The 16,767-nt window shown below is 40.5% G+C and overlaps 1 protein-coding gene across 5 annotated transcripts in view; it reads left to right on the top strand.

Annotated features, from left to right (window-relative positions):
* The first annotated feature begins 1,574 nt into the window (after positions 1–1,574).
* The window catches only part of stard3nl (STARD3 N-terminal like), a 33,895-nt gene continuing 18,702 nt past the window's right edge, over positions 1,575–16,767 (top strand). For 4 of the 5 annotated variants that reach the window (XM_043688791.1, XM_043688789.1, XM_043688792.1 and 1 more), the window contains exons 1-7: positions 1,575–1,692; positions 4,119–4,378; positions 6,950–7,027; positions 7,114–7,191; positions 7,793–7,846; positions 10,665–10,785; positions 15,016–15,114. In XM_043688791.1, coding sequence (XP_043544726.1) covers positions 4,160–4,378; positions 6,950–7,027; positions 7,114–7,191; positions 7,793–7,846; positions 10,665–10,785; positions 15,016–15,114 — 649 coding nt within the window. In that variant the 5' untranslated portion in view covers positions 1,575–1,692; positions 4,119–4,159. Of the gene's footprint in view, positions 1,693–2,340; positions 2,876–4,118; positions 4,379–6,949; positions 7,028–7,113; positions 7,192–7,792; positions 7,847–10,664; positions 10,786–15,015; positions 15,115–16,767 lie in introns of those variants that run through there. The other variant, XM_043688790.1, reaches the window with a different exon arrangement.

Here is a 16,767-nt window from a genome sequence, read left to right as displayed (position 1 = left end):
AGGCCAAAACATTTAAAAGCTGTTGGATATTGCTCTTAGGATTGAAGGGATTAAAGGGAGTAGGAAGAAAGCAGGGACAAGGTACTGATCATACTGAATGGCCTATTCCTGCTCCTATTATCAATGGTTTTATGTAAGAAAATATTCCAAATGTAATAGCTCAATTAAAGTTCATTCAATATTCCAGAGCAACTCTGCTTTGATTAAAATGAATTCATAATTGCTTGGAGGTTGCAGTTTACTAGAATCTCAACATTGCAGCTTCTGGAAGGAGTGGAGAAATACTGACACCCATTTCTGGATTTATTCATTTAACTGGAGATATGTAGATTCCTGAAGTTGCTGGTCAACTTCAAGGAGTACTAATGGTGAACACTGACAGTTTCACTGTCTGCAAACTCCAGCCCATTGGGAATGTTTAACATTTTACTACATACAAAAGATATTCAGATTGTTCTTTAATCTTTAATCTGAGATTTCAGCTCCTTAGTCAGGTTTTATTGGATTGACCAGGTTTAGGTTAATATGAGTCGAAAAGTGTGGCATTGGAAAAGCAAAGATGTTGGAAATGCTGAGCACATAAAGCAGCACTCCTGGAGAGAGAATCAAAGTTAACATTTCGGGTTGAGGACATTTCTTCAGAAGTAGGATAAGTTAAATATGTGGGGTCTAGATTAGAGTGGTGCTGGAAAAGCACAGCAGTTCAGGCAGCATCCAAGGAGCAGGAAAATCGACGTTTTGGGCAAAAGCCTTCCTGTATTCCTGATGAAGGGCTTTTGCCCGAAACGTCGATTTTACTGCTCCTCGGATGCTGCCTGAACTGCTGTGCTTTTCCAGCACCACTCTAATCTAGACTCTGGTTTCCAGCATTTGCAGTCATTGTTTTTACCCAAGTTAAATATGTGAATATGGCATAGATTTTGGACCAGATAGTGCTGTACCTTTAAGACAGTTGAATGACATCACATGTGACATTTCAGTATAAAGGTCCCACCTCACATTCAGTCACTGTTGTGTCATGGAGTAAGTGTAGCATATTCAGTCACCTCTATCTAGGTAACAAATAGATCTGAAGAAGTCATACTTGACTCTGAATGTTAACTTTGTTTCTTTCTCCACAGATGCTGCCTGACCTGCTGAGTTTCTCCATCATTCTGTTTCAAGTTTCCAGCACCTTCAGTATTTTGATTTTATATAGCTGCATAATGTACCCCAATAAGCACAGAACTCAGATTACGCATGGGTCTATGATACCGTCGTTGTGTAAAAAGTGTTAATAAATTTCGAGACATCATCTGTCTCAACATGATTCAAAATCTTTGTGGACATTTTATGCAGACTATAAAATGTGGAAAAACCACTAAACACTCCAAAAAGCCTGAAACAAATTCAGTCGAAATGAGGTTGGAAAAGAACGAAAGGTGACTGTGTGTTGACTTGTTACCTTTTGTTTGCACAATCTGTGGGACTGAGGTGGAAGTTCGAAAATGAAGGGGGAGAGAGGGAGACACACAAAGGTGCACCGTGGAACTACACGCTGGAGGCGACGCCACACCCCTCCTTGATTTGTAGCCCCGCCCCTTCCGCTCGGGAGGCCGGACTTCATCGGGTCACGTGTGTGTTCCTCTCTAACTTGCCCCCGGAGCTGAGGGTCCCGGGTGGTGGTTCCGGTACTGGGCGGCGGATTCTCAGGTAAATTCGGGCGGCGGCCGGGCTGTCTGTCGGTGGCTGTGTCTGTGGGAGAGTCGGGGCTGGGGCTGGGGCTACTGGGCCTGATTTCAGGGCTGTTCCCGTTCCGAGTCTCTGTGGCGGCTCCGGGAGGTGGAAACTGAGTGAAATGTCATCCCGATCTGAAGCGGGTCTGAGTGACTCCGCCCGGGAGACCCCTCCTCCCCCTGGAGAGGCCCCAAGCCCTTTGGGCTCCCCAGGTTCACGTCCCAACTCCCCATACATCTCAGATACATTTGGCCACAATCATCCTGACAGGCCTGCTGGTGGAGTGACACAAACTCAGAACCCTCTGGAGTAGTAACTTCATTTGCACTCACTGAAATTACCCCTTGTTTACAGTTAACCATGGAATAGTCATAGTCACAGCACGGAAACAGACCTTTCAGTCCAACACGTCCATGCCGACCAGATATCCCAACCCAATCCAGTCCCACCTGCCAGCACTTGGCCCATATCCCTCCAAACCCTTCGTATACATATACCTATCTAAATGCCTTTTAAATGTTTCAATTGTATCAGCCTCCACCACTTCCTCTGGCAGCTCATTCCATACACGTACCACCCTCTGTGTGAAAAAGTTTGCCCCTTAGGTGTTCAGATGCTCATCTACCTTTGATATTCTGACAGTATCTGAGCAGTTGTTTAAACACTGTGATAAGTTTATAAATTGATTTTGTTGCTCTAGTGTCTTGCTTGAACTTGTCACCAGTCTACTTGTTTTGACAAGTTCAGATAACTTAAGCTAATTTTCCTCAGGGTGCCCCGATTCATATTGAAGCAGGTTTAGTAATTGATGGCACAGACAAAATGAAAATAATGTTTTGTAATTTAGTTTTGTGTTGCACAGGAACAGAGCCTATACCAGAGGTTTGCAAACAGCATTATTGATTTGATCAACATGAAGAAGAGCTGAGCTGGTTTTTTGTTACTATGTTCACACTTTATCTGCAGATGAGCTGAATCTAATCAGGCACTTTGCTGCTTTATGTTCTTGTTTCACTGTCTCAATGCAACTTATTTGTCCATCTTGATCCCTAATCAAATGTGTGAGGAGCCTCGAAGCACAGGGCAGCGAATGAACTGAGGTTACCTTCTCCAGCTAAGACTTTAGGCAAAGAGTCACCTCACTTTACTTTCAGCCAATGTAAGGCACAAAAATTTGACTCCATGTTCTGTGCAATTGTTTTAAAGTCTGAAATGAGAATCTGTTTGCCTGACTTAATCTCAACTCAATAACATGTTTTTTTCGTGAATATATCTAGTTTTCTCTTAAATGCATCTGCAACATACTGTTTACCTCACTACTTTTGATAGGAAGAATGAGGAGTGGCAATACAAACTAGGTGATACAATTTTAAAGGAGATGCAAAAAGACGAGGGATTGTTTGCGCACAAATATTTGTTGAAAGCATGCCTTTTTAACAAAGTAGTTATTACAGTATTCCGGGTAATGGGCTTCATAAAGTCCATTAAAGGACTGAGTACAAATGTCAAGGAATTGTACTGAATCTATATACAGGTAGAACATTAGTTTGATTCCAGTAGATATATTCAGTACAAATCCAATTTACGAGGGGCATGAATGCTTTGGAGGGGATAGAAAGAAATCTGGTACAATGGACTCTGACGAGGAATTACACGTATGTGGAAAGACTGAAGAAACTCACCACCTCCTCCCTTGAGTAGAGAAGGCATATTGCGGATGCTAGAAATCTGATATAAAAGCAGAGTGCTGGACATCTGGCAGCATCTGTGGAGAGAAAGATGACAATTAACAGCAAGTGCTCGATTTGATAACAATATTCAAAAGTCTTTGTTTTAAATATTCTAAATACAGAAACTTTGTAATGGCTGAAAAGTGAAAATCCTAAGGAGAGAAATTTGAAAAGATTGGTAAAAGACCCTTAGAAAGAACAAACTTATTGTGCAGTGAGCAGTTAGAATTTAGAAAGGGTGGTAGAAACGGAGACTTCAAATGGAAACTGGATAAATGTTTGGAAAAGCAATTTGCATTGAAAAAGTAGGGCTAACTGGTTTGTTCCTTCAAAGAGCCAATGCAGTCTCGATAGTCAAAATCACAATGCACAGAAGGAAGTTAATTCAGTGTTTCATACCATAGTATGCACCTACCAGTTGACACATTGGGAGCTCACGGGAGCCACTCTCCTTGAACTGAGTAACCCTGCTTCTGGGCATCAGACATTCTGGTAGCTGGGGCTTAACACAGTGGGATTTGATAGTAGCAATTGTAGTTAGATTGGGAATGATTGTTGTATTAATACAAGTTTCCTGGGCCTTACCCAAGGAAAGCAAACCATGTGCTTTCTATTTTTACATTCTCCTGCTGTATTTCTTTGCTGAGCTCTCATATTTCTGTTCTTATGCAGCTGCTTCTGGTGATGCTGAAGTTGCGGCAGAGCCGTGCAGGATGAGCAAATTGCCGAATGTCCAGGACGAAGCTCGAGCTGATCATTTCAATTCCAGTGCTTCTCTTAGTACCACACATTCCATTCATACATCTCAACTTGCAGCTAGATTAGAGTCTTACAGTGACAGGAAACCTATTTCTGATGTCAGGAGGACTTTCTGCTTATTTGTTACTTTTGACCTTTTATTTGTTGGTTTGCTGTGGATAATAGAATTAAATGTAAGTATTAAACTTCTTTTTAATGTAGGCTTCTGCAATCAAGTTAATAGCTTTCTATATATCCCTGTGTATATTCTGCAAATGACTTGTTGCGCCTGGTACCCTTTGACAACACGTGCAGACTGGGTTAAGTTGGTCAAATTGTTTGAAATAGAAGAAGTGAGATGAGAGGCTCAGATAGAGAATTGAGATGAAGTGGTGAGTTAACCATGCTGGGAATGGATGGAGAGAGGATAGAGGCTTTGATAAAATATGGATAGCATGTGGTTAATAATTATAACCATCCGTCAATGAGACTAACTACTTTTTTGGAGATCAAAGGACCAAATATAATTTTTTGTATTTTAAAATAGTTTTATTTTATTGCCAGTGTGAGAGTCTCTCTTCTTAAATCACTAAGTGTAAATTTGGCTGGTATCTCCCTTGCTAATCACAAGTTTAACAACTTAGCCGCACTTGGGCAAAGTGTCACCTCACTTTACGCACACTCTCGATCAATGTAAGGCACAAAAGTTACCATTTGACTCGATTGGTCTATGCAAGAAGGCAGAGTCGAGGTTATTTGTGCACAAATCTTTGATGGAAGCATGACTGTTTAACAAAGCAGTTAATACAGCATTTTGAATAATGCACTTTATAAAGCCAAATAAAGGACTGAGTACAAAATTCAGGAAAATGAACCTAGTTCATATCAAATACTAATTTGACGCCAATAGTTGCGTTGAATCCAAATCTAATTTAGGACGGGCATGAACACTTTTGAGGGGACACAGATTTATTAAAATGGTTTCGGGGATGCGGAATTACAAGTACGAGGAAACTGCTCCTTTTGAGCAGAGAATTGCTGATTTGTTCCTCAAAGTTTCTTTCTTGCTCCTTTAGTCCAGCTTTTCTCATATTTTAAGTTCTGTTTGCCACTCTAAATTTTCACATCTGTTCCTTAGATAGCATTAACAATGTTCCATTGATTGGATGACCAGACTACATACAGTGCTGTCTTGAAGAGATCTGATCATACCTTCTTTCAATAGTCAGAGGACATTCCAGCGTGTATTTTTAAAACCTTCATTAGTTTCAATTTAAATAGTTAATTTAATAAAATTCTGGAATTAATAGTTAGCCTCAGTAGTGGTGACCATGAAACTATCATTGATTGTTGTAAAGACCAATCATCTCGTTCACTAATGCCCTTTAGGAAAGGGAGAATGCCTGGTGTGGCATACATGACTTCAGATCCCCAACAATGTGGTTGACTCTAAACTACCTTCTGAAATAGCAGAGCAATTTGCTCTGTTCGAGAAGGCCTCTCGCTACCGCTAACTTGGGAAATTCAGGAGGGTCACAAAACTTTGATCTTGCCAGAGATCTGCATATTATGTTTTTTAAAAGACTTCTGATAGATAGCTTTCCTTGTGTGAACCTCATTTAAGCTTCCAGTATTGCTGTACACTCAGCTTTAACCAAAATATAATCCTTTAGTAATTCCCGAAGGCCTGCCTAAACTGAACTCAGCAGCTGCCATATTACAAGCCCCTAGAAGTTTAAGTTTCCCATTCCTTGCACAACCAGCTAAGAACTAGTTTCCAGAATGATTGACCACAGTGTTGATTTTTGCCAAAATAGACACTACTAATCTTTCATTTCTTCCACGCACCCAGTTTGCAATTGTCACGTTTGAGTTTACCCCAGAAAGCATTGTCCGAATATATTTGGCCCATTACCATTTCCTCTTCACACTATGTACTTTTTGGACATGTGTATTAAGGGAGTGGGTTTCAAGGGGACCATGTGTTGGACTAGTGGGTGAAAATGTCACAACATTCCAAAGAGAGACACTCTGTCTCATATTTTCCTATTTTTTTCTGAGGCTCTTGGATTTGCAGAACTGAAACTGATTATTTTGGTTTAGTTTAACTTAAGGTCAACTTAATGGGTTTTTGGCATTCATTCGCACTTAAGCTGATCACACTGGTTTGAGGTCTGTAAATCATTCAGATCTGTTTTGAATATATGAAATGATAATATAGACTCCTAGAACTTTCCAATGTGGTAAGAGTCCATTTGGCCTAACATGTCCAACTCTCTCTGATAGAGTTCCGCACCCTGACTACGCCCTCTTATTTATTTTTCATGATATTCGCTGACTCCATACAAATACACCCAGAGTAACAAAAAGCCATTTCTTTTGGATGTTCATTGAGTTATTAGTTCTAGATTTTCACGGTAAATCAGTATTTTGAAGAGTTTCGGAATGGACCACCACACTTACACTGGCAGTGATCCCATGGGAAACGTGATTAATAACTGCAATGTATTGGAATATTACAAACTGTATTGATTCTTTTAGGATAGCTTGATAATTTTATTTTCTTATGGAATGTAAAGTCAGCATTTGGTGCCCAACTCTAATTGATGGTGATAATGAGGGCATTTCTTAGTGTTTAGTATATCTGATCCATCTTTAACATCTGAATAACTGCCAATATATATCTAGATATTTGATTATTTAACTCCCAGTTTCAATAACCATTGCTAGCAAAATAATTCCATTTGTGTCTTTTTGTTTTCTAGGTAGATGGTGGCATAATTCAGAGTTTAGAAAGTGAAGTCATTCACTATGACTTCCATAAATCTTACTTTGATATCTTTGTGAGTAGATTTTCTCTTGAAATTCTTACTTAATGTGGCTTTAAATACTTTGCAGTTTTTAATCTAATCCTCTTTGACCTTCCCAGTTACTGGCAGTATTCCGATTCCTTATGCTGGTTATTGCGTACGCTCTGTGTAGGTTAAACCACTGGTGGATGATTGCGGTGAGTGCTGTGACAATATTGTTCTTGCTCCCTTTCTTAAGACATTGAAAATCTTCTAAACGTCAGACCGAAACTGCCCTTTTCTTGAATCTTGGGCAATCGATGCAGTGAAAAGAAGCCATTATCATATCCATTTGAGAAATGTGTAGAATCAAATTCTTGTAAATTGGCCAGCAGTTTGCTGTAACCAAAGTCTTCAAAAGGGACCTCTTCTCAATCCAGTGACTTGGCGATTTACATTGAGTGATCTGTCAACCTTTAATTTAAGTAGCTGATCTGGTGCACACAAAAAAAATTTACTTCAAATGTTGTTTCACTGTCCCACATACTCTTGAACAATGCAGAAACGGTGACCCCTGTAAGGGCTGGACAGTGCAGATAAGGTGTTGGGTAGTGATGACTTAATTGCTATTGTGTGTGTCTGATCGAATGAATAATTTTGGATAAAGTATTATCATTTTCAGGAGTGCGACCACCGCTCCAACTTTTAAGAAGGTTAGATTAATCTTTCATCAGTACTGAGCAGTGAATTACAGAATCTATCATTTCTCCTCCTGTTACTGTAAATGCTGCTTGTCTTCACCGTTCTTCTCTTTCACAGATTACAACAGCTGTCACCAGTGCCTTTCTAATTGTAAAAGTAATTGTTTCCAAGGTATGTACTGACTTTACATCAAAATGCTGAATAAAATATTCACTAAGGTGAGACTGACTGCCCTTGGAAGTCAAAGCAGCATTTGACCGAGTATGACATCAGAGAAAAATAGCAAACACGAAGTCAGCTGTGTTGGAATCGGGTGGAAAAACTCTTCACGTTTTGAACTAGTACATATTCCAAAAGAAGATGGTTGTGATTGTTAGCAGTCAGTCATCTTACTCCTAGGCCACCACTGGCAATGTTTATCAAGATAGTGTCCTAAACCACCCATCTTCAGCTATCTCAAAGATCTACTCTGCAGTCAGAAATGGGCATGTTTGTTAATGATTGTACGATATTCAACACCAGACCTCAGATACTGAAGCAGACTGTCTATTCAACAAGGACTAGGTAACATTCAGAGCTGATGTACACATAAATGTTACTAATCACTCAGATAACAGCAATCTCAAACTTGAAAGAATCTGTGTCTCCCCTTGATTTAACTGGTGTTACCATCATGAATTTCTCACAATCAACAAACTGGCTAACCATTGACCAGAAACTGAACTTGACCATCCATTACAGTTGCAACAACAGGTTAGAGGCTAGGAATTCTACAGTGAGCACCTCACCACCTGACTCCCAAAGTCTCCCACTATTTAGGAGGAAGAATTCAAGAGTGCAGTGGACTGTTCTCCAGTTTCTTGGATGGGTGCAACCTCCAACATTCCCCTAACTCAACATCACCAATGCACAATGCCAGCAGTGAGAACCATCTACAACATTAATTCACCAAGATTTCTTTGATAGCGCCTTCCAAACACGTGCCCTCTAGCACCTAGAAGGAACGGAGCCCTGGGTTTTCTTTTTGTTAATCATCAGGAGATGTGGGCCAGCATTTATTGCCTATCCTTACTTGCCCTTGGAGGTGATGAGCTGTTTTCATGAACCATTGTGTGCAGGTACATCCACAGTATGTTAGGGAGGGAGTTCCAGGATTTTGACCCAATGACAGTGTAAGAAAGGTGAGGTAGTCCAAGTTAGGAGAGGAACTTGGAAGTGTCGATATTCCCGTGCATCTGATGCCATGTCCTTTTAGATTAGATTCCGTACAGTGTGGAAACAGGCCCTTCAGCCCAACCAATCCACACTGACCCTCCGAAGAGTAACCAGCCCAGACCCATTTCCCTCTGACTAATGCACCTAACGCTGTGGGCAATTTACCATGGCCAATTCACCTGACCTGCACATCTTTGGACTGTGGGAGGAAACCGGTGCACCCAGAGGAAACCCACGCAGACAGTCGCCCGAGGCTGGAATTGAACTTGAGACCCTGGTGCAGCAGTGCTAACCACTGAGCCATCGTGCTGCCCCTTAGATTGTAGTGGTAGTAGGTTTGGAAGGTGCTGTCTAAGGAACTTTAGTGAATTTCTGTAATACATTTTGTAGATGGTACACACTACTGCTAGCGTGTGTTCGTGATGGAGAGATTGAATATTTGTGTTGCTTTGTCATGGATGTTGTCAAGTTTTGGTGGGCATTGTTGCAACTGCACGCATTCAGACAATTAGGAAGTATTACATCACATTCTTAATTTGTGCCTTGTAAATGATGGGCAGACTGTGTGGGGTAAGTGACGTTTTGCAGGATTTCTAGCCTCTGTCCTGCTTTTGTAGCTACAGTATTTATATGGCTAGTTTCTGGTTAATAGTAACCACCAGGATGTCAACAGTGGAGGATTCAGCAGGGGTAATACCTTCAAATGTCATGGGGCAATGGATAGATTCTGACTTGAAGGATATGGTCATTGCTTGCCACTTTTGTAGAGTAAATGTTATTTGTCACTTGTCAGTCCAAGCCTGGATATTGTCCAGGTCTTGCTGCATTTAGATATAGACTGCATCAGTATCTGAGGAGTCATAAATGCTACTGAATATTGTCCAATCATTAGCCAGTGTTCCCATTTCTGACCCCTTATGATGGAAAGAAGATCATCAATGAAGATGGTTGGCTCTTGGATACTATTCTGAGAAATGTCTGCACTTATGTCCTGAAACCAAAATGTCTAAACTCTTAACAACTGCAACCATCTATCTTTTGGTGCGAAGTATGACTCCAATCAGCACAGAGTTTTGCCACAGTTCCCATTGACTAGTTTTGCAAAAGCTCCTTGATGGTACACTGTCAAATACAGCCATAATGTCAAGAGCCTGTAACTCTCACTTCACTCTGGAGTTCAGCTCTTTTTGTCCATGTTTGAGTCAAAGCCATAATAAAGTCAGGGACTAAGCAACCTAAGCAGAACTTTAGATTAAGTGTCAGTGAGTAAGTTATTGCCAAGTAACTGCTGATTAATGGCATTGTGAAAGATCCCTTCCATCATTTTACAGAGAAGTGAGTGTGAACTGATGGGGCAATAATTAAGTTCTGGACATATCTGCTGAGTGGATGCCAGTATTGTAATCATACTGTAACAGTGTGACACATTCTGAAGCATTGTTTCTGGAATATTGTAAGGGTCCTTCGAACACCACCATCTGGAGGCTCCTCTACAAACCACCCACTGTCCTGATTTGGGACAATATTGCTGTTCATTCACTGTCACTGGCTCAGAATCCTAGAATTCACTTCCTTCTTGTACTGGGTATACCCCAAGGATTGTAGCAGTTCAAGAATGCGGCTCATAATCACTTTCTCAAGGGCAGTTAGGCATGGCAATAAATTGAGTTTAGCCAGCAGCATCCATATCTTGTGAAAGAATAAATTCATTAAAAAACTGAAGTTTTCTTCCATCACTATCTTTAATTTGTCAATGGTTTTCATTTTAATTTAGCTCTTGGTCCAAGGTACTGCCTTTGCTTATTTACTGCCAATCATCTCCTTCATACTAGCCTGGATTGAGACTTGGTTCCTGGATTTTAAGGTGTTGCCACAAGAGGCAAAGGATGAAAACAGTAAGTACACCTACTGCTTCTTTGTGTTATCTATTCCCCACAGGCTGTTCTCAGATAATTATAGGCATGTGATGCAGATGGTACACAATAATTTGATTTGTAACACCAAATTTTGCCATGAAGCCAGTTCAAGTCATCATTTTATCCACAAGACATACAGCAGATGTAGGCTATTCAATGAGATCATGACTGATCTGATAATCCTCCACTCCACTTTCCTGCCTTTTCCCCATAACCCTTGATTTCTTTTCTATTTAAAATTCTGTCTCAGTCTTGAACATGGTTAACAACCCAGCTTCAACAACGTTCTTTGGTAAAGAATTCCAACAGATTTGCTATCATTTGAGAGAAGAAGTTCCTCCTCATCTTTGTCTTCATGTGCGAATCCTTATTCTGAGATTATGCCATCTTGTTCTAGATAAGGGGAAACAATCTTTCTGTGTCTACCCTGCCAAAACCCCTAAAAGTGCTACATGTTCAATAAAGTTGTCTCTCCTTCTAAATTCCATTGAGTAGAAACCTAACCTACTCAATGTCACATCTTAAGACAGTCCCTCCGTACATGGTGTCAGCTTTGTGAACCTTTTTTGCATTGCCTGTAATGCCAGAATATCTTTCCTTACATGAGGGAGCCAAAGCTGTTCAAAGTATTCCAGCTGTGATTTAACCAGTACCTTGTATAGTTTTAGCAAAATCTCCCTCTTTTTACACACTGTTATCTTCTAAATAAAAGCCGACACTCCGTTTGTCTTTCCTATTACTTGCTGAACATGGTGCTAACTTTTTGTGATTCATAGACAAAAGATCCCAATCCCTTTATTCCATAGCTTTCTGCAGTCTTTCTTCATTTAAATAATCAACTCTTTTCTTCCTGTCAAAATGCCTTGCCTCACATTTTACCATATTCTATGTGCCAAGTTTTGTCTACTCAGTTAATCTGTCTATATCCTTCTACAGACACCCTCACCATTAGCCTTCCCAACTATTTTTGTGTCATCTGCAGATAGTTAATGTACTATCTTCATCCATGTAATCTATATATATCGTAAATAATTGTGGCCCCACCACTGATCTCTGTAGCACACCAGTAATTACAGATTACTGTCCTGAAAATGGCCTCCTTACTCCAACTCACTCTCTTTTATTAGTTAGCCAATCACCTATTCATGCTAATATACTACCTAGAACACCAGGAGTCATAGAGTCCTTGAGATGTACAGCACGGAAACAGACCCTTCAGTCCAACTCATCCCTGCTGGCCAGATATTCAAACCTAATCTAGTCCCATTTGCCAGCATTTGGCCCATTACTCCTCTGAACCCTTCCTATTCATATACCCATCCAGATTCCCTTTAAATGTTGTAATTGTATCAGCCTCCACCACTTCCTCTGGCAACTCATTCCATGCACGCACTAACCTCTGCGTGAAAACGTTGTCCCTTTGGTACCTTTTAAATTTCTCATTCTTGCCCAAAACCTATGCCCTCTAGTTCTGGCTCTCCCACCCCAGGGAAGGATAAGGTCTGTCTACCTTATCCTTGCCCCTCCATGATTTTTTAAACCTCTTATAAGATCATCCCTTAGTCTCCAGCACTCCAGGGAAAATGCCTCAGCCCTATTCAGCCTCTCTGTGTAGCTCAAATCTTCCAATCCTGGCAACATTGTTGTGAATCTTTCCTGAACCCTTTCAAGTTTCACAACATCTTTCCGATAACAGGGAGATAATAATTGCACATAATATTCCAACAGTGGCCTGACCAATGTCCTGTACAGTCACAGCATGACCTCCCAACTCCTGTACTCAATACTCTGACCAATAAAGGAAAGCATGTCAAACACCTTCTTCACTATCCTATCTACATGCGACTCGACTTTCAAGGAATTATTAACCTGTTCTCCACAGTCTCTTTATTGAGCAACATTCCCTCGAACCTTAATATTAAGTGTATAAGTCCTGTCCTGATTTGCCTTTCCAAAGTGCAGCACCTCACATTTATCTAAATTAAACTCCATATGCCAATTGGTCCATCTGATCAAGAACCCATTGTACACTGAGGTATCCTTCTTTGCTGTCTGCTACACCTCCAATTTTGGTGTCATCTACAAACTTACTAACTATACCTCTTACGTGCACATCGAAATCATTTATATAAATGACAAAAAGCAGTGGACCCAGCATCGATCCTTGTGGCACACCACTGGTCACAGGCCTCCAGTCTGAAAAACAACCCTTCACCACTGCCCTCTCTTCTCCTTTGTGCCAGTTCTGTATCCAAATAGCTAGTTCAACTTGTATTCCATGAGATCTAACCTTGCTAACTAGTCTTCCATGAGGGACCTTGTCAAATGACACCAAAATTGGAGGTGTAGTGGACAGCGAAGAGGGTTACCTCAGATTACAACAGGATCTTGACCAGATGGGCCAATGGGCTGAGAAGTGGCAGATGGAGTTTAATTTAGATAAATGCGAGGTGCTGCATTTTGGGAAAGCAAATCTTAGCAGGACTTATACACTTAATGGTGAGGTCCTCGGGAGTGTTGCTAAACAAAGAGACCTATAGTGCAGGTTCATAGCTCCTTGAAAGTGGAGTTGCAGGTAGATACAATAGTGAAGAAGGCATTTGGTATGCTTTCTTTTATTGGTCAGAGTATTGAGTACAGGAGTTGGAAGGTCATGTTGCGGCTGTACAGGACATTGGTTCGGCCACTGTTGGAATATTGCGTGCAATTCTGGTCTCCTTCTTCCTATCGGAAAGATGTTGTGAAACTTGAAAGGGTTCAGAAAAGATTTACAAGGATGTTGCCAGGGTTGGAGGATTTGAGCTATAGGGACAGGCTGAACAGGCTGGGGCTGTTTTCCCTGGAGTGTCGGAGGCTGAGAGATGACCTAATAGAGGTTTACAAAATTATGAGGGGCATGGATATGGTAAATAGACAAAGTATTTTCCCTAGGGTCGGGAGTCCAGAACTAGAGGAGATAAGTTTGGGGTGAGAGGGGAAAGATATAAAAGAGACCTAAGGGGCAACCTTTTCACTCAGAGGGTGGTACGTGTATGGAATGAGCTGCCAGAGGAAGTGGTGGAGGCTGGTACAATTGCAACATTTAAGAGGCATTTGGATGGGTATATGAATAAGAAGGGTTGGAGGGATATGGGCCAGGTGCTGGCAGGTGGGACTAGATTAGGTTGGGATATCTGGTCGGCATGGATGGGTTGGACCAAAAGGTCTGTTTCCATGCTGTACATCTCTATGACTCTAAATGCCTTAAAGTCTATATAGATCATGTCCACTGCTTCGTCCTCATCAAACCTCTTCACCACTTCTTCAGAAAACTCAACCATGTTTGTGAGACATGATTTCCCTCGCACAAAGCCATGCTGTCTATCCCTTATCAGTCCTTGCCATTCCAAATGCGTGTAAATCCTGTTCCTCGGAATTCCCTCCAACAACTTGCCCACCACCAATATCAGGCTTACCTGTCTATAATTCCCTGCCTTTTCCTTACCACCTTTCTTAAATAGTGGCACCACGTTGGCCAACCTCCAGTGTTCAGCAGCTAACCTGTGACTATTGATGATACAAATATCTCAGCAAGGATCCCAGCAATGACTTTCCTAGATTTCCACAAAGTTCTATTGTACGCTTGATTATGTCCTGGGGATTTATGCACCACCACCTCTGTCCTATTTGCCAACGCTATCTCATCTGCCCTTTTTGCTGATTTCCTTCTTAATTATACTCCTACTGCCTTTATATTCTTTTTAAGAATTAACTTAATCTCTGCTGTCTATACCTAGCATATGCTTCCTTTTTCTTTCTTAACCAAAACATCAATTTTTCTCATCATTCAGCTTCCCCTACCCCTACCAGCCTTGCCTTTTGCTCTTACCTTATTAAGCAGCCTAACGTGTTGCCGTATCAATGCATTCTGAAAATCCAATCAAATTACCTCCACTGTATTTCCTATATCTATCCTGCTGTTACATCCTCAAAGAATTCTGGTAAATTTCAGTCCTGATTTTCTCCTTCATGAATCAACAGCATTCTACTCGTGTCAGATCATTTAAATCAATAATAGGTTTATTTATATACTGGATAGTATAATGCATGTCAGGTCTGTAAATTAAATTATAACTTCTAACTTGTTGCTTTAGGCTTATAAACTCTAATAAATTGTATACTTTTTTTTTCCCAGCATCTGTAATACAAGTATCATTATTTTTATTCTAGGAGTCTTTGTAGTGTCTGATGTATCAGAGCATGCACCTCTTATTCTTCCTGGCCCCCTATCTGATGGACAGTTTTATTCTCCTCCTGAATCTGTTGCTGGTGAGTATCATAGATGTGCAATGGAAATTGTGGGGAAGTTTCAACCTGTACAGGCTCATAACTGCCAATAATCATTAATGGAATGATAGGCTGTTAATTTGTAACAGATTTGTGTTCATTGTGTGAAATGTACAATCATATTAAGAATATGGATGGTCTGATTAATTTCCACTTAAATATCTGATTGCTATCCTGACTGCAAATCTGCATTAATTGACCGTTCATAGAAATTTCTGCTCAAGGGACACCCATGAGATGTTCAGGAAATGGCAGTTGTCCAGGACACTTCAGAAACTGAGTGGGCGTGTTATTCTCTGGTTCCATCTACTCTTCTCATAATAGCAGTAGTCTCTTTTTTTCTCTCTCTGTGACGTACATCATTCTTGAGAATTTGGACTTCCAACTTATCCTCTTCCCTGCACAATTTATGTCCACCCATAAACTGATTATGCATGCAGATAAAGATACAAATTAGGAAAACAATAATCTGCATTATTATATATCATATTCCTAAGTGCTTCTGAAATTTGAGCATTCTTGCACGCTTCCCTGCACAATTTATGTCCACCCATAAACTGATTATGCATGCTGTAATGCACGCTGTAGTCTGTGGAAAAAATGTGAATGGTTCTGAATCTAGTGCTTACTGGCACTGGATTCCCTTTCTTAGCACCTGTTATCATAGACAATTTAATCCTTAACACTTGGTGCAAGCCACTGAAACCCACCATCTTCTAGAACCAAATTCCTCCCATAGTCTTCCACCACTAACTAACTCAGCTGTCATTGGGGGAATACAATGGGAGCAATTTCACCCCTCCAGATCCGAAGTGTCCCAACCATCTTCCACTTGCTGCATCCACATTGGTAGAAGAAAGTTCCTCTTCCAATGAAGTTCTGTCTTACCTGCACCATCAATAAAACCTTTGATCCCTGGCCTCCAGGAAATGATAATCTTGGTCATAATTTCTGAACTTTTTTCCATCTGTACTTCTGCTTTCCACTTTCCACTTCTCCTCCTAAACCCATCTCTTTCACGAAGTATTATGACCACTCATCAAATATTTATTTTTGTGTTTTGTCTAATCATGTGTCTGTGTAACCAGTTTTTATGTTAAAGATACAAATTAGGAAAACAATAATCTGCATTATTATATATCATATTCCTAAGTGCTTCTGAAATTTGAGCATTCTTGCACGGAACGGGACCAGTCCTTCTGTAAGCAAGTTCTAAACAGTTAAGCATTGGAGGTACTACAAGATACTTGCCCTTCACTGATGTAGGTGTCATCAATTTATCTTTGACCGTGAACCAAGAGCCATGCTGGCTGGAAGCACATGCAGAAAATCCAAGTGTTAACATGCTCTCATAAGAATTGTATTGGTTCACATGTTCACTAATAAGCTTGTGACCCAGAATGTTGGCAAAGGTTTTGTAACATTTTTACAAACACTGCAGTTTTTCCAGTTTGCTTTTACATTTGTTGTTTTTTTGCATGTTTCAAATAAGCTACAACCTATTCATATTCCTGAGTAAAATGCTTACTGAATAGTTATTGTTATTCCTCTTTGAATATGCTTTCCTGCACCATAGGACAAAACTTGATTTTTGAATTGTATTGTGTTATGAGCAATTGCTGAGCATTTTTCAAA

Source organism: Chiloscyllium plagiosum, chromosome 4, assembly GCF_004010195.1.
Source record: "Chiloscyllium plagiosum isolate BGI_BamShark_2017 chromosome 4, ASM401019v2, whole genome shotgun sequence".
In the NCBI taxonomy this organism is placed as follows: Eukaryota; Metazoa; Chordata; class Chondrichthyes; order Orectolobiformes; family Hemiscylliidae; genus Chiloscyllium; species Chiloscyllium plagiosum.
Note: the sequence above shows the minus strand (reverse complement) of the source record. Positions and strands in the feature narration are given on the sequence as shown.